Source organism: Glossina fuscipes, unplaced genomic scaffold (genome assembly GCF_014805625.2).
Source record: "Glossina fuscipes isolate IAEA_lab_2018 unplaced genomic scaffold, Yale_Gfus_2 112, whole genome shotgun sequence".
NCBI lineage: Eukaryota > Metazoa > Arthropoda > Insecta > Diptera > Glossinidae > Glossina > Glossina fuscipes.
The window spans coordinates 3,920,191-3,944,793 of record NW_023998455.1 but is presented as its reverse complement, the minus strand read 5'-3'; the positions used below and the strand labels follow the sequence as shown (position 1 = coordinate 3,944,793).

General features: G+C 35.3%; 2 protein-coding genes across 3 annotated transcripts in view; one reads left to right on the top strand and one right to left on the bottom strand.

Annotated features, from left to right (window-relative positions):
• The window catches only part of LOC119639099 (zinc finger protein rotund), a 128,922-nt gene extending 118,234 nt beyond the window's left edge, over positions 1 to 10,688 (top strand). For both annotated transcript variants that reach the window (XM_038036297.1, XM_038036298.1), the window contains exons 7-8: positions 7,651 to 8,686; positions 8,755 to 10,688. In XM_038036297.1, coding sequence (XP_037892225.1) covers positions 7,651 to 8,686; positions 8,755 to 9,077 — 1,359 coding nt within the window. In that variant the 3' untranslated portion in view covers positions 9,078 to 10,688. The remainder of the gene's footprint in view (positions 1 to 7,650; positions 8,687 to 8,754) is intronic.
• Positions 10,689 to 13,732: 3,044 nt separating this feature from the next.
• Positions 13,733 to 23,139, bottom strand: LOC119639599 (modular serine protease-like). The gene is made up of 5 exons (XM_038037079.1): positions 22,977 to 23,139; positions 15,631 to 15,937; positions 14,850 to 15,562; positions 14,324 to 14,465; positions 13,733 to 14,186 (listed from the first exon to the last, which is right to left on the bottom strand). Exons 1-5 carry the CDS (start codon positions 23,035 to 23,037, stop codon positions 13,865 to 13,867), a joined length of 1,545 nt encoding a protein of 514 aa, XP_037893007.1. The 5' UTR covers positions 23,038 to 23,139; the 3' UTR covers positions 13,733 to 13,864.
• Positions 23,140 to 24,603: the final 1,464 nt, after the last annotated feature.

The window sequence follows — 24,603 nt, the reverse complement described above, 5'->3', positions numbered from 1 at the left end:
AAAAAAACGAGAATTTCTTTTTTTGTTTATTTAATAAAATTAAATTAAAAATTTTATTGAATTTTGATATCTAGTAGGAGTGTCTGTAGAAGTTGCGTATTTACGGACCAACCGTACCGTTAAGCTAATTACGCGACGGATGCGTTTTTCTTAATCTCTCGCTTCTCATTGAACGAACACAATCGAAGGGCACTTTTGTTAATAAGCAGTCCAATATTTGTCTCGCACCCAATAAATTCCTCTAAAGCTATAAAATGTGCCAAAATATTGACGGCAGCTCATTGCGCTTTAACCGTTAAGAGTTTCCATTGAGAACCTATCAATTAGATCTCGAGCGAAAGTAAGCAATTCTTTGGCATAACCATAAGTGCCCAAAAGGTTTCAAGAACTGTTTTGTACATATGTACATTACTATATACATATATATTAGGTGCTTGCATATATTTTGATCAGTAAACTCTACTGATGAAGATGATGAATTCGTTGATTTTCGCCTTTACCTACATAAAATAAAAGTTTTCCATTTAGTATCATCGAGTTATTCAGCGTACATAGACGATAATCATGGAACAGTCACAATAGCATTACTTTTGTTGTACTACCGAAGCACATCAAACACCTTTAGGAGTTCACGGTGACGCTGCTCCGTCATATCCCAATTGACGCTCTCAAGGTGACGATTTGAGGACAATGGCAAAGAACGGCCTGGAGGACCAAAACCTTTTAAAGTCAATGCATTGGAGGACTTTTTCTACGAAAACCAAGCTCAAATTCGCAAAGAGTTTTCCGCAGTGTTTCAATTGCTTTGCAGGCAAGAAAAAGAAAAAATTCCTCTGGCGATGAAAAGTGAATTTATTACGATAATCTTAAGCGTAAAATATCACGACTTAGTCTAGGAGAGTCATCCACAACGACATCGAAGCGAAATATTTATGGCCACCAGTTTTGCTCTGGTGGGATCATGATGGAATCAGTAAGGTGTAGCGTGCGTATGAGCTGCTGAAAGCGAACGAAACTGTCAATGCAGATGTCTGTTGACGTCAGTCGAACAAATTGAACGATGTGTTGTTGCAAAAAAGACCAGCATTGGCTAACAGACGCAAAGTCATCCTCTTGAATGCTCGCATAATGCTCGGCCAAACATTGCAAGATTTGTCAACGATACACTGTTGCAGCTCGAATGGAAAGTTCCGCTGCATCCAACATACTCACCAGAGATCACATCTTCAGGTCAAGGTATCATGGCTTGGGCGACAGGCGGTTTCGAAACGCTGAAGAAGCCCGAAAATGTTTCGATGATTGATGCAGCGATGACGATCGCTGCGAAGCCAATATCGTTACTTCCACCGGATATCGTCATCTTGCCAGAGCAATGAAAAAAGAATTAAGAAAATTATAGAAAATATTTTGTTTGTAGCAGTTTTTCCCAATGAGTGCCTTTCTCAAGTAGGAAAAATGACCAAAATATATGCAATCATCTATTATATTGTACCTATCAAATGCTCTTTAAATTGATCACTGAACGAAGGGGGCAGCGCCTAGAAGGAAACGCAAATCACGACGGACTGTAGTTCTTTTTACTTTTTTCCTATAACTTTTGGAACTTATGAAAAACCGTTTAAGTTAGTATTATTCCTTGAAAAGCCGATCATTTCATGAGAAAAGCAATCTCGGTTATCTATCGCCATTGCAACTGAAAGCGTTAGGCAATTGCGTCACCACCACCATTACATAATAGCGAGCTTACTTTCATGTTTTCTAATTTGTTTTTATAACATATTCTACATATCTCTATAGCAAGCTCGTGAAGCATATACGAGGTATTAAAAATTTGAATGTTTATACGATTGTCGTATATTTGGGTACAAAAGTTAAATTCTCGGAATTCTCATTTCCAAAATAGTGTTGCGAGAAAAATGCATTTCAACTTTCAAGTGTCTTCCTATGATCCTGCGCAACTTTGTTCGAAAAATCAAATTTTTGGACTATTTAAAATGTTGCCACGCCCACAATAGGCCGTTTTTTTTTTTTTGTAATTCCTGACTATTTAGGGGATTATTGAAACTAATAAAAAAAAAAATTTCTTTTTCTACAGCGATCTAATTTTTTACGTGAGGAGATGAAGATGATAAGGAGGGTTCGGCTGAGTTCCTTCAAAGAGTGCATTTCAAGTGAAACGACGGACGTGACTGATGTAGTTTAGAAATTTTCACTGGGTTCGAGCAAAGTGTTATGACTGTTGCAATTTGTGGTGCTAGCGTGAACAGTGGCGTTCGGCTGGGCAGGCAGACATGACTAATGCAATTTAGAATCTTGCACTGAAGTCCATCAATCCATAGCGTCTGACTAAAGGAGTGAATATCACTAATGTAGGTTAGAATTTTTCACTGGGTCCCATCAAAGAGTGGTGACTAGCGTGAACAGTGGCAATTTAGGATCTTACACTGTCGTTCACCAAACAATAGCGGATATGAGTAAAGTCACTTAGAATCTTATCCTTGTGTTCAGCAAAGAGTAGTATTCGACTAGGCAGGCGGACGTAACTAATGCAATTTATAGTGTTGTACTGGAAGAGTATATTACTTTAACATACAATCTTTAAACTTCATACTTGCAAGCATTAAACGACTAGCGACGGTATTATGCATTTGTTAACAGCCGTAACATATAATAACAAAATGTAATCCATTGGATGAATTTCGGATGAATGAGATGGGAGAGTTTTCTCGTCATTGACTCTTCCCAATGCCAAATAATATTTTAAATTATATATATAACCTAATTATAAAATTTAATTAAATCGCTGTGATTAATTTATTCGATTTTAATGTAAATAAAAATAAAATTCAATTAAAGATGCCAAGTATTACAACAAACAATGAAAAAAGAAACAGTTATAGCTTAATAATCTAAGCATGTATTTGTGGGTAAATCTACATATATATCGAGTCATACTGAAATGATAAAAACATGTTGCATACAAATAGTATGTATGTAGAATAAAAAAAAAAAAAAAAAAAAAAAAATAAAAAAAAAAAGAAAGAATAAGAAAAGCGGAAAAGCGTATAACTTATCAACCACCGTTCGCTTTTCACATTTCTAGTTCAATGTAAATGTTTTATGTCCTTTGCTTTAAAGTTCTTTTGCATTTCGGTCTCGTTCTTGGTTTCAAGTTTTTTTTTATTTTTCCCCCTCCCTATTTTTTTTTTCTTGCTTTTTTTTTTAATGGCGCTACATATATATTTACGAGTTTTAGCTTTAAATCAAAAGAAAATATTTTTAGAGAATTCTTTGCATACATTTTAGAAGAAAACAAAAACACGGATCTCGAGCGACTTTTTTTTTGTTTTTCTTTCTTTTTTACTCTCCCTTAGCATTTATATGCTTTTTATGCTTTTATTAGAGATTTAATTTTTTTTTTTTTGTTCATTTGGCGTTTACACCAGTTTGCACCAGTTTTGCTAACGAACCTACGCGCACTATATATAGACTGGGAAAGATGGGAATATTTTCAATTTTTCTCATTGTTTTGTGTTTTATTTTTTTTTTTTCTCGCTTTTTTCTAAACACCCTTAAAAAACGTTCCGCTGACACTTTTGTTTAAAGCGAAATTCAAAAACATCGATTAGTTGGGATTTTTGTGCTTGTGCGTTTTTAGTTTGAAATGTGAAAGGAAGAAAAAAACATTTTTATTTTTTTTTTTTGCAAACAATGAACATAACGCCCTCTCAACCTTCAGCTATGTGAAAGCTATTTGTGCTTGCTCTTATGTTTGTGTTTTGTATTAGTAGTAGAAAATCCTTTACATTACGTTAGTTGAAAATGTGAACATTTTTTTTTTTTTTTTTTTTTTTTTTTGTTATTTATTTATTTATTTTCACCATTTATTCCTCTTCATATGCTAGACAACCATCCAGACAGTAGTCAGCGCTGTTAGTAGCTATTCAACAATTCCGTTCGAGTCTGACAGGTTTTCACCTTCATTTTTTGATGGATTTTTTCCATGCAGATACATATATATATATATATATATATATATATATATTTTATTTTTTTTCTAATTTCTCTTCTTTTTTTTCTTTTTTAGAAAATAAATACTTTTCTATAGATTCGAGTGTAGATTTTATAGTTATATGCACACTTTACACATGGTTCGTGTATATTTGCGTTTTTTTGATTTTTTTTTTTTTTTAACATTTTTACTCGTTCTGTTGACTATTGTGCATGTGCACATTTGTTGCTGTATGTGTACGCATATGCTTGTATATAAATATGTAAATATATTTAATGTTTAGTTGTGTGAGTCTATGAATTTGTTTTGATATCTAAAAACGAATTTAGAATTAGAAAAAAGAAAAAAAAAAAACTTTTCTAGGTTATGATTGCAATGACCTTGATTTAGTGTATTTGGTTGTTGTTGTTGTTGTTGTTGTGGTTGATGCCGTCATTGCAATATAGAAATTCGGTGTATTACTCTTTATTGCATAAAATCTAATGCCTATGAAGGAGACACCATGTGACAGACTATAAATTTTATTTGTTTTTTTTTTTTTTTTTTTTTTTTTGGTTTGTAAATTGCTGCACAAATAGGCTGTAAAACGTGGTTATCTCAACGTGCTTCTTGTAGCAGACAAACGACAACTTTCTATTTTCATTCTCAACTTTCTTTTTTTTGGATATGCCTGTTTCTCCTTTCTTTTTGAAATGTCCACAAAAACATCCATAAATATCCCAGACCATAAATATCATATGTAATATATAAAATATCCTATATATATGTTAATATCAGGTGGGACAATTAAGAAAAAAACAAAAAAAAACAAAAATATCATCGATTGTATAAAACAGCATGACATAGGATGAGCTAAGATTATTAGGGTAGGATGACATGAGATATTGTAGGACCGGGTACGATGGAATCGGGTGGAATTGGGAAAGAGAAAATGCAAAGAGGTGGCATGGAGATCGATAGGTTAGGATGGATAACCTTGTAAAAGCTGGGAAATGAATGGATAGGAAAGTAGGATATAGACTAGGAAGCTGTAGGAAGGCTTAGGATAGAAAGGCTTGGAATAGAAAGTTTTGGGATAGGTAGGGACAGGATAGAAAGGGGTGTGCTAGCTGACAAGAGGATACCAAAGAAAAGGATATGATAGGAAGGTATAGAATCAGAATGGGTAAGATTGGAAGCATAGGATAGAAAGCATTGGTTTCGAACGGACGGAGTAGCGAGGTATAGTGTAGGAAAGAAAAGACTAGAATGAGAGCTAAGGCGATAAAAATCTTAGGAAGGTACAGGGCAGGAATGAATAAGATAAAAGAGGTTAGGAAGAAATGGGTTAAGGACGAATACGATAAGAATGAACAGAGAGGGGAGGTATAGGCTGCGAAGGAATAAGATAGAAAGGCTGGAATGGGAAAAGTTGCAATAGGAAGGGACCACATGGTGACGGGATATCCAGGGATAGAATAGGATAAAAAAGGCTAGGGTGGGAGGGGACAAGACAGAAATTGTAGGATAAGAAGGCTTAGGACGATGATGGGTAAGAATGGGAAAAAATAGGAAACTATAGAGTGGGAAGGAATATAATAGGAGCGTATAAATTGGGAAGTATAAGCGGTGAAGCGATAGGATGGTAAGGCGAGGGTCAGCGAGTGCTGAGATAGGAGGGAATAGGATAGAAAGTATAGGACAAGAAGTTATGGGAGAGGAATGAATAAGATAAGAAAGGATAGGTTAGAAACACTTAGTATAGTATAAGTGGTATAGGTTAGGAATATGATAGAAAGTATCGGACAGGAAGTTATAGAAGGGGAGTGGATAACATGGGAAACGATAGTGTAGAACGATTTAGGATACGAACGGATAGGATAGAGTGATATAGGCTAGGAAGGGATACAATAGAAACGATTGAGATCAGAAGAGAAGTAGAGAGTTGAGTAGGATTGGAAGGAACAATAGCGGGGAAAAAGCGAAAGCCGCCGTTTCTTTTCTGCAAGAAGAAGGGAAGGAGTGCAGCAAAGTAGCACAAGGTGAGAAAGGGCAGTCAGCGAAAAGAGAAAGTAAGACTTTCAATTATAATAAGGGAGGTTCAAGTAAGATAACATATCAGCGGACTAAAGTGGTTAAAATAAAAAAACCGTAGAACACATTACATGTAGGATACCTTGGATGCATTACAATTAAAATAAAATGAATTAAAGTTGAAAAGCTTACTTTAATGCGGGATAACATAAGATAAACGTAATCTACGGTTGGCCATTGCATAATACACGTCTCTGTTTTTTCGCGTTCAGATCGAGGTAAAGCACATCAATCTTCCTATTTATTGTTTCTCGAAAAATCATATAAAACGGGCACACGGGAGACAGCATTCGCAAAGAGCATGAAGTCAATCAACTAAATTGTAATTTTATCGATTTAAAGAAAATAAGAGATAGTAAGAATGAGTTCATTAATTTGGAGACGGAGCCAAAATAACATATCTTTTTTAATAAACGCTTGAGAGTGATTATTAGAAGCATAAACTTTTATTAATAGTTGTCGTGCAAAAGAGAAACTTTTTTCGCTTCCTTCTAGAACCACTCCCACGTATTATTTACAAAATAAACTTTGAAGGCGATTAAAGAAAAAGCGCATCATTTAAATAAATTTAATTGCGAAACATGATAATGAACTTAAACATTAAAAAATTTATTTAATGTGAGGATATTAAAGCAAACAAAAGAAAAGAAAGAAGAAAAAAAAATCCGCACAAAGAAAGCTCTACGTTTTTAAACAAGTTTAATATTGCAAAGAACTCCTATCCAAAATAAAGGAAAAATTATGGAAGGTCGTCTAATTGAGTATCGACCAATAGGTGGAGGTTTAGATTATCATCATAACTCGCCATTGATTGGTGAAATACCGCCAGCTAGCGGCGAGTATTCGCATGCTGTTCATCGTTCGATTGATCAGTTGCGCAATAGTCTCAATGAACGAGTAACGCTGGGACCATTAAGTGTTTTCTCGAACACGGCCGATTTAAGGACGTCGGTGTTAAGTTACAGCAATCAGCCTTTACAACCCCATCAACAGCAACAACAACAACAGCACCATCCATCTAATCAGCACCAGTATCAATTGCAAGCTACCAACGCTGTATCAACTACATCGGGCACTAATGGCAACGCAGTTTCGAATAATTTAGAGGTATTGAGCAAAGGCTCGGCTAATTCTGTTGTTTGTTTGGAGGCAAAATTGGCTGATTCGACTAGTGGCGTAGTAAGCTCTACAATGCCAACGTCTTCTGGCGGTAGTAGCTCAAGTGGTAGTAATTCTCATATGAGAGGACGCAAATCACGAATTTATCCCAATCCAAATCAACATATTGTTGTCACTAGCAATAGTGTGGATAATGGAGGAACACGTCAACAGCATCGTCAACAGCAGCAACAACAAAGCGATAACAATTCGAATAATGGAATATCGTCGTCCACCTCCTCGCCGCACCATCACTTGATGGATATTAAAGATTCAAAGGTATTACCCAATGCGAACGAGTTAAAAATATCAAATTTTTCTTTTCGCTTATGCAGACAATGTTACCAAAACTGTGGCGTGATCCTTTCTATTTTTCATAATAATTAATAATTCTCTTTCGGTTACAGATCTTCACTTCAAAAGCAGATCTGCAATTGCACACGCAAATCCATATGCGCGAGGCGAAGCCGTACAAATGCACTCAATGTTCGAAAGCGTTCGCTAACTCGTCATATCTTTCCCAACATACCCGCATACATTTGGGCATCAAGCCATACCGTTGCGAGATTTGTCAGCGCAAATTCACCCAACTCTCGCATCTGCAACAGCACATACGTACTCATACCGGTGACAAGCCGTACAAGTGTCGACATCCTGGCTGTCAGAAAGCCTTCTCGCAACTTTCGAATCTACAATCGCATTCACGTTGTCATCAAACCGATAAACCGTATAAATGTAACTCTTGCTACAAATGCTTCTCCGATGAACCATCGCTGCTGGATCACATACCCAAGCATAAGGAGTCTAAACACCTAAAAACACATATTTGTCAATATTGCGGCAAATCGTATACGCAGGAAACATATCTGACCAAGCATATGCAAAAACATTCGGAACGCACAGATAAACGACCGCCCATAGTGGCCACAAATACAAGCGGAACGGTTAACGGGACAACAGTTAGCAATACTCAGGTAGGCGTGGGAGCGAATGTGAATACTAACAATGGTCCAACCGCGACAGGAGGAGCGGCGACGGGGGGAGGGGGAGTTGGAGTGCCTGGCTCTGGCTCTCAACATAATCGTAATAATTTAAGCTTGCCACCGGTCTCTATAGCACCCACCGATAATTCCTATTGGCCGAAAGTCAGCCCTGATTCGGCCGCCAATTTGACAGATGTCATGCATCAACAACCGCAACATCATCCTCATCACCAACAAAATCATACCGCGCAACAACAACAGCAGCAACACCACCATCAGCAACAGCAAGCTGCACAGCAACAGCAGCAGCCTCCCACGCAGCCATCCCAGCAGCAACAACCGCAACAACCAACCCATATGGATTACGGTCATCAGAATGGCGGCCCAGGTGGTCCCAACAATCAACACAACGATATGCAGAGTCATCATCGTATGAATGAGAATGGACGTGAAGATATCGGTAAATGGGATATGGTATTCAGAGTTTCGAATTTTTGTTCTTAATTTTGTGCGATTTTTTTTTTACAGTTTCCACACCTTCCACGGTGGGCCCTTACGACGCGTCAAGTATTACAAAAACCACTAGCAACTCAGCATTTACACCGATCAACTCGATGCCACCGCATTTAAACACTCTCTCCCATCATCCGATGGCCCAGCGGCCCTATCTGTACGATGCTATTAGTTTTCAAAATAAAAATGTCAACCAGAACAACGCCTCCAACAGCTTTCCGAATCAATTGATTTCATTGCATCAAATACGCAACTATGCTCATCAACCGACCGGTCTAACTATGGCCGGCGAACATTTGTTGGGCGTTAGCGTAGGTCCGGGTAAAGACAAAGGATAGCTATACTTTTAAACACTATCCTTAAGGCTAAGCGAACACGACATACGTATGTTAAGTTTTAGTCTTAATCGTATCGTTTACATTGTATTGTAGTTTAATTCTTTAATATTAAGTACCAAGTGTTCCGAGCTCTGATATAATTTGTGGTTCGCTCCCTTGTGGATAAAATTCTCTGCGTATTTACTCGCGTTATTATTGCTTGATTTGGCGTGATGTAAGTCGTCGAACGGGTAACGAAAATAGCAGCTCTTGTGTTGTGTAGATTACGGTGGGCGGGCCAAATTAAATTTAGGCACACAATTGCTAACATTATGATCGAAACTTTCCGCTCTACTTGTGTACAATAAGCAGAGCACAACTCATTTTCTTTTCAATAGTATCTTAATTTATCTGTTGTAGTAAGTCGATCGTTGTCCGTGGTGCATGGCTATCCTTCTCCGTTTAATTTTTTTACTCATCGCCGAAGAATGAGTCACATATTCATTTTGTCAAACAGCTTGCAACGCCTGAGAAGGTAGCTTCTGAGACCCCACAAAGTATATATGTATTCTTAAAATCAAGCTATCGAATGTAAATTTGGCAGAAACGTTGGAAGTCCTCGCACACAGGTTGATGTTGAAATTGGCAGCGCTTGATTCAAGGCCACGCCTGCAGTAACAGGTAAACCGAGAACACCTCTGCTTTCCAAATATAATAATTGGCTTATTACTCATAAACTGCTAATTAACTTAAGCAAATAAACTTACGAAAATTTAAGAGCAGCAAAGCTGTGTGGGAAAGATCGACCAAGCCGACACAACACTATACGCGGAGAAGGAAGCTTCAAAGACACCATCTTGCCCAGTTTCTAATTCGGACGGAAATATAAGCGTCCGCTTGTCTGTCCATCTGTCCGCCCACCCAACTGTGTAGTATCTGTGGAAGACACTCTCGTGTTCGGAAAAATAAAGATATCGTCTACGCTACGTCTGCAACGCCCACAGGCTTACACAACAAAAACTGTGAACACCTTCTCCCACCTTTCCCAGTTCTTCGTTTATATACATTGCACAAATTTCCACTTTTGTGCTGAAAATAGAAAAAATCAACTGCGTCCTCCCAATTTCGTAGAGGATGAAAATTCAATTCTTTTCCATTTTTGTAGTTGGTTATGGGTAGAAAAGATTCGATCAATTACGAAAATATAATTTTCTTACTTGTTAGCTTATTATGCCGAAATTTGGTCCACGTAAGAGTAATTTGACATCTGAGCTGCGCCGACCTGTTTGTCGCATCTCTCCCGTTAAAAAGCTGCCTGCGGAAGATAAACCTTTATATGGCATCAAAATCGATTAAATATGATCCACCTAACAGTAGTTTGATGTCCATGTTGTGTCGGTACATATTTCGAATAAAAGGTTCTAATGGAATGCAAACCTTCGTACGAAAGCAAATATTTTTATTGATTTTTATTTTAACTTAACAAAAAAAAAACATCAATTTTACGTTTGTATGACAAGGTCGGTTCTTCACTTTGAACGTCAGCAAGCGAAATGACGTGGAATGATCCAGTTGGGCCGACTATAATGTTTGAATTTATTTTCTTTATGTATTACAAGACTACTTATCTTTTACTTAAGTTTTTTATTCCTTCTAATTTTCTTTTTATTTTTTAAATTTTCCAAGTTTCTTTCATTGATTTCCCATTGGAGTAAAAAGAATTAAAATGAAAATTTTTTCAAATGAAATGCAAAAGAATTTACAATAATTGTAAGAGAGATGTGAAAAATTCAAAGAGTATATCCCAGGGCAAATTGGACTTTGGCCACATTTCGATGTTCGAAGTTTAGGCTGGAGAAAAGGAAACGGATTTCTTTTCTTCAGCGGATTATACTATAGATAGTTACGGCACGGAGCTCTTTTCAAATGAACCTATCACCGTAATTATTTGGTAAGCCGTGATTGGATCTATGAGCCTTCCAAAACAAAATAAAGATAAAACTACGTCTCATTTCATTCATTATACTGAAGCTGCCTGCACGCTGCTATGTAAACTTCTAGCTTATTTATAACGGTCCCTTTGTGGATCCTTCGTCCTGATAGAAATACTTACAAACAAACCTTTTGCGGAAAGAAGAAGCTTGTCTTAAATCTATTCTATCTGTTGCCTTCAAAGTGATTCCTCTCAAGTAAGCCAACGCTTTTGTCCAATTCTCGAAACAGATGCTATAGTCAATTTCCGGAAAAGGCCGTAAAAGCTTTCTGCGAGTTGAAACTTTGTCCCTGAGGTAATCTTTTGCGTTCAGGAACCAACCAGAACTTACATGGAGCTAAATCAGGTGAATACGGCGCTTGTGGAAAGGTGTTGAATTTCTAACAAACGGGTCTCGAAGAAATAAGTCCATTGTGTATTATTGTCACGTAAAAGCAAAGAGTTGTCTATCCACAATTCTGGCCTCTTTTTGCGAAAAGTTCCATGCAAACGAAGTAGAACACTTATGCAGTACTCCTTGTTATCAGGAAGGAATTCATAGTGCAGAGTACCACGATAAACGAAGAAATCGTTCTTTAAGTGGCTTTGGCGTTGCTTTTTCGGCTTTGGCTCACACCCATTCGTTTGATCGGGAGTTTGGGAGTCGTACGCATAAACCCAAGTCTCATCTCTCGTAATAATGCATTCCATGGCCGATTGGAAGTCAGATATCACTCTCCATAGGTTTTAACGCATTTTAATGTCCAGACATTTCGGGCCTGAATATTTTTTAAAATGTTTTCAACTGGTTTGAAATCCCAACAACGTCAGCAAGATCCTTTATTGTCCTTGAGATAGAGGCTGACGGTCGTCTCGGCCGTCTTTCACTTGTTTATGCCGGTTGTAAACATATCATTCAGACTAGGTATGCTCACCAAAGTGTCTCGGCAATATCCTGAACACAAAAAATTTCATTTCGCAAACAAATGCTAATCCAACTTCTTTGCCCAACAAAATCATTCACTGTAAAAATCAGAAGAAATACTTTTTGTTTCGTACAAAACCGAATCCAGCTCAAGCATTAATGGCGTTTATGATATGAAATTTGGTATCAATTTATAAAAAATATATTTCTGATATTTGATTCTGATATTGGTCTTCCCTTCCGAACACAGCATTAAATCAATTTTTGGAAGAAAAATATCTAATCATCAAACCATTTTTTTAACTACAAGTCTCTCAAATGCAAACTTAGGGAATATATGCGATTCTTGTTGTTCTGATATCTTCTTAATCGAAAGCGCTAATAGAACGACGGCTAGGACGGTGATTCGCTTCGATTCGATTTATTACCGCGCATTTTTGTCCTGGGCTGACTCTTTGTGTGAGATTAAAGCTTAGTATAAATAAATATAAATTAAGCAAAAAAAAAAAAAAAAGTTTCTCTAAGAAAAACTCAATAAAAGAAAAAAAAAATTATATAAATATAAAATTATTTTTAATCTATAAAAAAAAAACCTTTTGTAAATAAAAAACAATAAATGTGTCTTTAATTTATGTTTTAAGAAAAGCAAAAAAAAAAAAAAAGAAACAAAAAACAAAGAAAAAAAAAACCGAAAGAAAACCTAAATATAATTTCTCTATCAAATTAAATACAATAATAAAAAACTAATATTAATATAAATAGAAATAGAATTTCGTGCATAATTTCTGAAAGAAATTTAAAACACTTTAGACATCAGAGAAAAGAAAACCGAAATCAATTATTTTGGAATAGAATTTAATGAAAATTATTTGAAATATATTTTTCTTTAACTAAGACTGACTAGAAAAAAAATGCAAAAAAATTATGAAAAAAAAAGAAAGCAAACATTTAAGAAAATTATATTATCGAGATCCATTAACTTAAATTTTAAAATTTGAGAAATTTTATCAACTTTTACTTCCACATCTTTTTTTTTTTTTTTTTTTTTGGACTTTAAACTGCATATATCGCTAACAGACGAACCGAAAGATGGACCGACTTGCTTATACCGACTCGATATCAAGAAAATAATTCACTTAATGAATCATCTCGTGATTACTTATGAAATGAAAAAACGAATGAATGCAATGGTGGGTATAGAAAATTCCATTACGAATCTACTGATTTTTTAAAAAAAACTAAATGTGTCCTAAAATATAAAAACTATTATGATATTAAAATTGTAAAATTTTTTTAATTAAAAAGAAAATAAAATTAATATTAAAAATAAAATCAAAATAATTTTATGAAAAAATGAAAACCTAGTAAAATGAGATTTTTAAATGAAAAAAACAAAAAAAAATCTTAAAATAAAGAAAAATAACAAACACTCTGTGAAATACATGAAGCACTTGTATATGTAAAAAGTAAAAATTTTGATTAATTATAATTTTTTATTTTCTATTATTATATGTAAAATGCTCTAAATTTTTCTAAATTTAATGCATGTGTATGTGTGTCTGTTAACAACAATAATAACAATAATAATAACAAGAAAAAAAACAACAACAAATAAATTGTCTATATTATAGTTTTCAGTTTAATATAATTTTATTAAATATATATATATATATATATATATATATGTAAACTTTTAAAAATTTAACTATATATACAAATACAACAAAAACAAAGAAAAAAAAAAAAGAAAATTTAAAAATATTAAATTAAAAAAGAAAAAAAGAATAATAAAACAAAATAATAACGACAACAACAAGAACAACAAGTTACTTAAATAAATGTCTTGATTATCAAATCGGTTGAATTGTTGTTATTCTCGATTTTATTTCTCAAATTCAAGGACAATATACTTCACAAAATATCGCTGTAACGCTTCATGTGACGCTTAATGAATATCTTAAAATGCTTTACATCTAAATATTCAACTTGTTGTCCATTTGTGTCGTCATAGAGATTAGCCACTAAAGAATCCAAATAATGCCGAGAATCTTCAATCGAGACACTAAGGCCGATATTCAGGTTTTCTTTCGATTCGAGACGATGTAAACGATTACGTTTACGAAAACCTCCCGGCACCAAACAAATCGGTTTTATTGCCTCGGAAAAGCTGATATGATTTTTCAAAACGAGTATTACCAGTCCACGATAATCGTTTGCATTGGACTCATAGTAACTAATAATTGTAAAAAGAAAAGAAAAAATTTGAAATTCAATTATCCGATAGAACATAGGTTCGCTATACACATCGGATATTTAGGATTCGTTTGCAAGGTGCAAAGTAAATGTCTTTCGCTCTTGTTTTATGCTTACATTGAAATCTTTTCTAAATCATGTTTTCGTGTGGGAAGGACATCGCCCTCGTTATAAGTGAATTTGTAGAAGCCTTCTACCACATTGTACTGATTGGTCCGCATATCAACAGTTCGTTCATCACGGTTTAAACAATGCGCCACTGACATCGATGGATCGAAAAAGAGAACAGTAATATCATGTTAGAAAGTTATTCACTAAACATGAAAAAAAATCAAAGAAGAAGAAAAGCTAAATAACTGGAAGTCAAATGTTTTTCCTTTTTTTGCGAATCAATTCCTAAAGCAATCTTGACAAGTAGCAAGTGAACACATCTCTTATTCTATGCTCGAAGGAAAAAAAATGTCCGGTCTCTCTCTCTCTCTCTCCCACTTAACAGCTTGTGTAAAAATTTTTACTTTTTCTATTTAATTGTTTGTTTCTTTTTTTTGCTCTTTTTTCACTCTCATCCCTTTTGCCCCTCCAGCGATCAATCACTATTTCTTCTTTTTGCTTTTCTCTTTGATTTGATCTCTCTTTCACTTACCGGTGAGTACAATCCTATGCGATACAATTACACCGCTGCAAACAGGCGAATATTCGTTCATTGTTTTACGAAATACCGTAACATCCCACGGTCTCACTACTTTATCTTTGTCTTTTTCACCCAGTTCACCACAGATGGGAACACATTGAAATAACGGATGACTCCATTTACCGTTGCCTTTACAGGTAATAAAAGGTACATAGTTACGGCGGCGACGATATTTATAGCCAGGAGCACAAGAGATAAATGCTTGAGATTCTGGACTCAAAGTCTGATCACAACTGATATTCTGATTTTGATAGCTGCATGAGACCACTGTAGAAATGTGCGGCTGTAGGACACGACAACTACTTCCGTTATCGTAGTCATCGCTATCAAGAGATAAGTTGGGCGTAGTAGTCGTAGTAGTTGTTAAAGCATTGAAGGGTCGACTGGTAGTAGTAGTAGTAGTAGTGAAGGCATTATCATTGGCCCGCTTATGACATTTATCATTTTCTTCATCTGAGTTATCAGCACAGTCCATTACACCATCGCATTTAGCTGAACCAGACACACAAGCACCGTAACCGCAACGAAACGCGTAATCAGGGCATTCATAAAAACTGCATAATTCTTTCGTTTCATCACTACCGTCACTACAGTCGCGGTGACCATCGCAGATAAATTCAGTGCCAATACATTCCCCCGATTTGCATTGTAAAGAAAGTCTAGCACTAAAAATTGGAAGAAAAAGTCAAATAGAATTGAATCAACTATTCAAAGAAGGATACGAGAGACTTACTCATCGCATCGACCTCTTATCCTTTCTGATAGGTTATGTATGCTTTCTTTGCATAGCAGATCAATTTCATCTGAACCATCAACACAATCGTTTTTCTTATCACACTTGTAATTGCCTGATATGCAGGCGCCATAAGCACAACGGAAAGCATAGCCCGGGCACTTAAAATCGATACAGTGGCGTACGGTTTCATCTGAACCATCTTTGCAATGAACAGAACCATCACAAAGTTCATCTCTATTAATACGTTCTCCACTGTCACATACCCATTGACCCCACATTAAATAGGAATCATCTAAGCTTGCATCTAAAGACAAAAAAAAGAAAAATATATATAAAGAAGGAAAATACAACCTAAACACCTGTAATCGCTGTTTATTGATGTTTATTGTTTCGTAACGTTTCCTCTCTGAGATAATTTCTGATAGATTGCGTTCCTCTTGTCTCACCGAATAGGCAAATGTATTCTTAATCCCGCTGTGTCAGATTTGATAACCTGGAATGCTATTCCTCAAAGGCACTCATCATTGTGTTTTGCCTTTGGACTGTCTATAAAAATCTCTTCCTGGAAACAGGGACTTACCATTTCAGAAGTTATTGGTAGGGAGAGAAGTCGTCTGTTTGCAGACCTTCTATCGAGGCAATCAGTTGCTATCGAGGCTACAGTTTTGCAATAGGTGCTCCGACTTTCGTGGACTGATGCCTGCTGCTTGTACATTAAAATCCATATGGGAAAAGGTGCACGATAATGCACGAACCTCGTGCATATTCGGAATGCAAATCTAACTAGGACGCACGGAAAGCAAACGCGTAATGCGTTAGATTCTAAAACTGATGGTGCACGGGGGCGTAGTGCTGATCTCAGAACAAAGTCGTACGCATAAGGAGTAGCTATAGGCCATAGGCATGGTTCGTACGAAGACTTGAGAAAAAAGACTCACTGAATGTTTAGTGGCAAAGTGGGATTTTTGAAGTCGTGGTATTCACAAGTCGTCCGAAAGTTGCGAACAAAGTTTAGCTATTTGAGAAGATTTTAATTTATTTGATTCTTTGCCTAATAGGCTTCGAAGACGATAATAAGTAAACATTTTAAAGATAATTATGCCTTACACCAGTCGTGGTACAGGGTACATTAAGTTGTGCGGACGTATGTAACACGCAGAAGAGCGTGAATCGGATCCACCTTTTATTGTACTGAATATGAGACTGTTTATCCATCTGTCTGTCTGCACTGACGTGCTTTGACCCAAGAACGAAAGCCATTAAAAATGATTTGGATCGGTTCACTCTCTCGACCACTCCCCCTACAACGTCATATTTTTAAAGGTATGGAAATTTTATGGCAATGTTCAAAGTTTCTCGGGAAATGTCGCTGAGTAATATTATTTCGGTATTTCAAGCTGGTGCAAAAAATTTTATCGGTTGGGGAAATTTTTTTACCTCCCTGTCATCAGACGGCATTTATCTTTTTGAATCTCCTTATGGTAAGAATGTCTGTCGATTCGTAATAGTAAACTGGCCAAGAAATTAACTTTACCAAATTTGGACAACGTAAGTCTGCTTTTTGGATATCACAGGGGATTCTCAGGAAATGTAAACCCTTGTAAGCCGAAAACGCCCAATTATTAATGTTTTATGATGGAATATGGATTATGATAGTAAAAAGAATTAATTGGATCGAATTTCAACCACATGGGTCTATTTTTTGGACTAATCGCTTTTTTGGATTAGGAAAGATTTAGGAATTAACGATATGGAATTTTTATTAGATGAGACTATAATTTAGACCCCAACATGTATAGGGAGTATCATGCAAGGCGGGACCTTATATGTAGAGAAAGTCTAATTTCAAGTTTTTTCTGACGGAAACTGAAAAGTATTAAGATTTTTGCGAAGTAAATTCTGTTTGCTATATTTGGATCACGTCATGTGATGTCTTGGATATCATCCAATACGCGGACTTTCATGAAAAATATGCCTTTGCATAAGAATAATGTGGGTCTCTCAAGGTTCAGTATTCGCGAAATGAGTGAATAACTTTAGTCGGTGAAATGGCGTAGGGTAGGTTTTGCCCGACCATAATGTTTAATTTCTTACTTATTGACATATTTGCTTATTAAATGTAAAGGGGGATAAGGAGAGGTATTTGCATGCGTTTAATCATTTCAATCGTTAAAACGTAATTAAACTACAAATAACAATAAGACAAGTACTAGACGAACATCTCTGATTGAAGAGATGTAAAACAAGCTTTACTAACGCAACTAATTATTATAAAATTTTAATTAAAATTAAGTTGAAAAACTCTTTCTTCTTTATAACGTCAAGAGTATCTTCAAACCCCATTAAGCAGGAAATCAGTTCCTCAGTCGTTATACTATTGAAATATTAGGCCTGATGAGAACTTCTGTCCGTTCCAGCTCGAGGAAGTTACAATACAGCGAATATTTTTTGTTTCTCTCTTTTCATCAGTGAAGGTACACACAATTGCTTGGCAAACGAACCAAACCGAAGATGATTTATATTAGTGTTACGTGAGAAGGGATCGTGTCCCCATGGCACATGGCTGCATAAGGAAGCGTGAACACAATTATTAGAAGTGTTTGGTGAAGGTATAGTTTGTCACAGAACATGCAGAAGATGGTTCGAAAAATTTCAGACAAGTGATCTCGATCTTCCTGAAAAGTCGCACTCTGGGGGATATTGTCAGGATCGTGTTAGAGCAATTTTTTCTTAACAATAACGGAGATTGCAGGCAGACGGGTTCATTCAGCTCAACAAACCATTTTCGACCATATTTGAGAAGTAGAATTTTGTTTCATTCTAGAAATAGACGGAACTTTCCGGTACACCTATTAAATTGTTTTACTTTTTGCTTAACCAAAGGGGCAGTGGGCTTTTTACGGGCATTTCTTTTTCTTCTCTTCTAAACTTCTTTTTTATCATTTTCCATAATATACATTTTACGAAAAATTAACAAAATTAATTAAAGTTCTTAAAGTTTTATTATTTAGTATTATTTTATTTATTCTTTCTGGATGTATATGCAGAGGGAAAATGTAAACTTTGGCGAATCTTTCATTCAACTTATTCTCAATCAAATTTTTTCTTCATCCGGTTAGCTTTTGTCTCATTTAACCTTTAGCCAGTTTTTTCATTCAATGTTGAAAATCTTATTTTTGTTATTGTTATTATTTTTGATTTTATATAACCGCATAACCGTATAATACGGTAAACCTGGTGCTTACAAGAAAGCTTTTCTCAATTTGTTGAATATTCTCAGCACAGGGTGCAGCGAAACTTTATACACAAAGCTACAATTATGAGAGAACTTATAAGCAAATACAGTGAGTGTGTTGTGTCCAACACTTGGGTAATCAAACTTCTTTTACTGCAGCGAATCAATTAAGCCTTTGCAGACATGCTTAAAGCTGTAGAGTTTCATATCTGGTTTAGCAAGGATATCCTCTCTTCTCAATTTCTTTATAGTGTGAGAAGAAATATTTCAATAGTATTTTAAGAGGTCAAAAGGTGCTTTTATTGGGAAATCTATCAAAATTTTGACAACTTTTTATGGCAAAGTAGACATTTTTCGAGAAAGTTTTGTTTATTTCATAAAGAACGCCTGAGGGTTTCTTTTTTCTGTCTCATCTTGTGCGTTATTGAGAGAACATATTCCACTTACGCTTCGTTGAGTCACCCTGTTTCTCTACTCTTTTAAATTACTTTGCTTTTTAAGAGAAATGCAAATAAGGAAAGATTGCCTATGTGTCTCTCACTTAATATTAAACTACTTTAACAATTTCAAGTTTAGTCTTAGCAGAATATTCTTGAGTATGTCTATGATGCATGCGAAGAAAGTACCGTCATTTAGAGGTTAGAGAGCAAGGTATCATATTTCTAAAGATTAAAGATTCAACTCTAGCAAGATAAGCTTTAGTAGCACATTCGAAACATATGACCCGAAGAGAAAAGTTTTTAATTTCTTCACATTTACTACGCTATGCGCATCGAAGATTTAATAAAACGTACATATGTCTGCTTAATCAAGGGAACGCTTTAAAGCGGATTAGCTGCTTTTTGCTATCCGTTTTTAAACTTTTCAATAATGATTAAAATCGAATTTAGCATCAAGTTTATAAGATTTATTAATTTTTATATATTCCGCCAAAATAAAAAAAAAGAAATAAAGAAAAGAAAAGAAATGGAACTCAAGGTGAACATAGTTTTTAGTACATGAAGTAATATATGAAATTTAATCGCCTAAATTACAAATGATGAAAAAAAGAAATAACGTTTATATCCTCTTTCTAAGAATAATGATCCATGAAGGATTCAAAGGGATATAACATATGACATAATGTATTCGTGATTAAGGGAAGATTAGTCAACTTAATACTAATCGTTGGCCCGTCTGTCATTTCCTCTGTGTGTGTGTCGGTCCGTCTGTTGTTGGAACATATCTGAAGTCCACAAATCAGGCATCGGTATGGGCGTGAATTATCCACTCTGGACATATAAATTTGATTTCTAAACTACAACCTAGGCTTTCTTTCCACATAAACGGTTAATTGCATGATTTTTCTACCAAATCCCAATTTTGTGCGTTTAATAACAAAGTCAATTCGCTAGTTCCTTATGAAGGATTGAAAATTAGATCTTTTTACCATAACAAGAATGTTAAGTAGACGAACAAGTAGTCCGGTGCAAACCATTTTCAATAGCATTCGTTTTTGGGCTAAAAGAGACACCAGTTGTACAGACAGACGCAAAACGATTGTGAATTTTTCGCTTTAATGTTTTAACATCTTCTGAATGTTATGTACATCCTACGCCACAAGCAGGTGTATAATAATAACGAATTTGTAAAACGAAAAAGTAAAATTTACTCTTTTTTTTTCTTTATTTCTCCTTGGCGTTCTCGCTTAAAAACGACTCACCCATGGGCCAAAACGCGTCAGTGTACCGAATTTCATCATAATATCTAAAAAATTGCGGCCTATAGAGGTTAAAGATAAAATAAGATTACATAGAAGATGGAGAGGCAGTAGGCGGGCAAATAGACTGACAGACAGAGAAGCTGCCAACGATTCAGAATCATATTCGTATTCTAAATCGTACAGTATAATAAAAGGTGGATCTGTCTAAAGTCCTTCTGGGTGTTACAACCATACACATAAAGTTAATATACCTTGTACCGCAAGTGATGTCGGATACGATCATTCGTTTTTGGACCAAAGTACGTCAGCGCATCAAATTTCACAAAATATCTTAAAAAGTTGTGACCTTTAGTTTGTAAACACAACAAGACGGACGGATTGACTGACGTGGACAGACAAATTTGGATCGATTCAGAAACAGGGAAGATCCGTCTTAATTACTTCTGGGTATTATCTTCGCTCCCCCGCAAACTTAATATACTCCGTACCATAAGTGATCTAGAGATAAGCTTTAGATGTGATGGGAACTTTGCGCTGCGACTAAAATGTTCTTTTGTTCCGTATTTTTTACATAATTGCGATAAGAAAAAGTAGTTTTTAACCATCATTAAGAAAATTTTCTTTTCTTTCGTTCTAAAACATTACGTGACATGACACAGGTTTCACTCAGATTATGCAGAAGTAACATAAGGATTTAAATGCTGATAGTGTTCGGTTAATATGTTTGTTGTATTTCCCCCGTATTTGACTTCATATGTGTTACGAGAGAAGATCGAGTTATTTATTGGACTTGGATAGGTCTGTAAAAAAATGTTATATTATTTGCTTGTTCTTTATAATGTGATGGTAACGTGAAGGTTGAAAGTTATGGAAGATTTCATATGAACGCAACAAAAGGAACATAAAAAGTTTATTATTTTCAGTTGCTTCGAAAGGCATGAACGGGTTTCTTTTTTATTATCTCATAGTTTACTTCGACTCAAAGAGCGAGAGAGATGACAAATTTATATACCGCGAATCAACGACAACAATAGCAAGAATAATAAAAAAAAAACCCCAAAAAAAAACAAAAAAGCAATTTAATAAAATCATGACTTTGCGGTGCTTTTGATCTTTACTTTATAAACATCTCGGTTGAAAGGGATTCCCTTTTTTTGATTTTAAATCAAATTATTCATAAACCCATTTTTACCCTGATTTGAGTGTGCACACTTTAATCTCTCCTTGCATGATTTTTGATTAGATTAGATGAAAAAATTTGCAAAAACATCCGCATCAGTAGCCGAGTAGATAAGAATCGCTTCTATGTGAGGTCTGTGTTCGCGGTTTCAAATCTCAATGCGGTAGAGCTTACTTGGTTCGTAGTTATAGTAGCGAGTGCTCAACCGGTAAAGGCTTTACCGATTAGTCACACAGCCACACGTAGGTGCACCGCGCTGCGGAAGCCTTCCTATATTCTCCTCATTCCTCACTTGTTTTCAAACCTGTGTCATTGCACTACATACACACGGGACATCCCTTGAGTGTTTGGTCATATAATAAAAAACAAGTAAAAACATTGTAGTCGGACTAAGCGGACTATTGAATACCCTACACCACAAAAATTACACTTTGTTTATACCCTACACCAATCGCGGTACGAGCTATATTGAGTTAGTTCGGACGTATGTAACACGCAGAAGGGCTTAAGATAGATCCACCTTTTATAATACCTCGGCTGATTGAGAAAATGATTCTGAGATCAAATCTGCTTGTCTGTCCGTCTGATATCTGTATATGCATTTTTTTGTTCAAGCTACAGGCCGCAATTTTTGAGATATTTTGATGAAATTTGATATAGTAACGTGTTCTGGCCGAAGGACGAACGCTCTTGATAATAGTTCAGATCGGCCCAACTTTTTCGATCATTTCCCATATAAAGCCCTATTCTGAAAAGTCGTTATGTGGAAAAAATTTTAATTTTCAAAATTTCTCGGAAAAAGTGTCTAGTGCAAGTAATAGTATATCGGCGTTCTTAATTGATAAAAAAACTGAACCCCCCTTTGAACCCCCTTTTATGTAACGAAAAGTGAAGTCCGTACGACAAAAAGGTATAATTTTCAATGCTTCATTAAGGAAATTATATCATAATAAAAAGTAACCATCCCAAATTTGGACCCTCCTGGCCTATTTTTTGGACCCATAATAGTAGTTTTATTATAATAATGTGAATTGTGTTAGACAACGTGGGGTAGGGTATTTGACGACCGGCCTTGCCTGACTGCAATGCTCTTACTTGTTTTCTAAAGACATCTTATGTTGATTTAATATAAATAAAAATTCTCGCACATCCGTTATAGTATAGTTACTTGAGAATTGAATTATGTAATAAATTAATTCTCCTTTTTTTCTTCATTCAAAACTTACAATTTTCTTTAATACTTTGTTTTATTATTAACACTAAAATGAATTGTAATTTAATCAACATGACGATGACGTTTACGATCAATATTAGTTTTAATTAATATAAGCGATTTTTTTTTTTTAACTTATTGTTTATTTTGTCCGATGCTAAGAACACTAATCACTAAGTTCTGTAACGTTACTACGTAAAGACTGTTAGGAATCATTGAATTGCAAGCAAAATTTTAAAAAAATCTTACACATTTTCAATAAATATTATCTCTTCTTTTCTCTTTTTAAGCGAATAAGAGAGTATTCTGTCTTCATCGTTTTTAATTAATCTTCTCTTTAAAACAACGAATGCTTAGTTAATGCTCAAATCGGACAGTAACGGAAATTAAATCTACTTTCCTTAAGAGGGTAAGACGCTATAAATTTTTCAAAAAAAAAAAACATTTTTTTTTTGCTTACTTCGTGCTTTGGACTTTCTAGAATACTTGGGAAGATATTCATTACCCATAAGAAATTTGTTTTTTGAAAATTGAAAGATACAAAGCTACTGTTGCTTACTCCCTTAGACAAGAAAGTTCGCTTTAAAGCAAGACTTTCGAATTGACATGAATAAAGTCACGGCTTCGTTTAATACAGTTATTCATATAAGGATTTTTCAAAATATTTCTCATAAGGGAATTGGTCGAAAAAGTTGTATCCATCCGAACCTTTTTTAACAGCGTTCGTTGCCGTTGCATCAAAGAATGTTGCTACAGCAAATTTCGGCGAAATATCTCAAAAATTGCCCTCCATAAGTTAGACGCACGGAAACGGACGGATATGCGGAGGGACGGACACTTCGCTTAGCCGGAGTTTAGAACGATTCAGAAACACTTTCATTCTATTAAAAAGTGAGTCTAGTCCAAATCCTTCGTTGTGCTGCAGTTTGTGCGGGTGTACAAACTTACCAAAGCTAAACTTGCGTTTTTCATTGTTCTTATGTCGTAATGATTCATAATTTTTTGCTTCTTATTTGATAAAACGGTTACTCCCCGACGGTAAAGATTTCAAATTCCTGGATGAAAAATTGAATCAAGTGATTTTCACAGGCATCTTGTAAAAGTATCATTGTGTCATTAAGACAGCTTTGCAAAAAATGAAATAAGGCAAAGTCTGTACTACACGATAAATGCATTGAAATTTCCTTGCTGAAGGGTGCAATTTTTGGCGAGTTATTGAAGATGTGTCCGCTCCGGCATTGCCATGATGGGAAACCGTGCTTTTTTTTAGTCGCATTAGCGATTAATAGATATAAGAGTGGAAGCAATTGTTTAGCCAGATTGAATTGAACTCTGAGGGCACAACCCCCCTTCAATTCCTAAACCAAACGCAATGTGCTGTCGATTCGCCGCAAGCGTCGCGAACTTTTTCACAAGTCCGGATCGAACTAATTTCCGAGGTTTGGCAATTTAGCTTTATGTTGCAGTCACATGCTTACTCAAACAGACAGTGGACGTCATCGAATGCGATAAGAGCTGAATATTCTATATATACATATATATATATATATATATTGTTTTCTAAATTCATGGTTTGTTTGAATGTTGTGCTCAGAATAATTAAAAAAATTTTCAGGCGATCTATGTGTGCATAAAAAGTG

Coding starts and splice junctions, on each gene's coding strand:
- LOC119639599 (XM_038037079.1), bottom strand. CDS start 23,037: ATGTTGATTAAATTACAATTCATTTTAGTGTTAATAATAAAACAAAGT. Junction 15,563..15,630: donor ATAAGAGGTCGATGCGATGA/GTAAGTCTCTCG, acceptor TCCAATTTTTAG/TGCTAGACTTTCTTTACAAT. Junction 14,187..14,323: donor GATTTAGAAAAGATTTCAAT/GTAAGCATAAAA, acceptor TACAATTATTAG/TTACTATGAGTCCAATGCAA.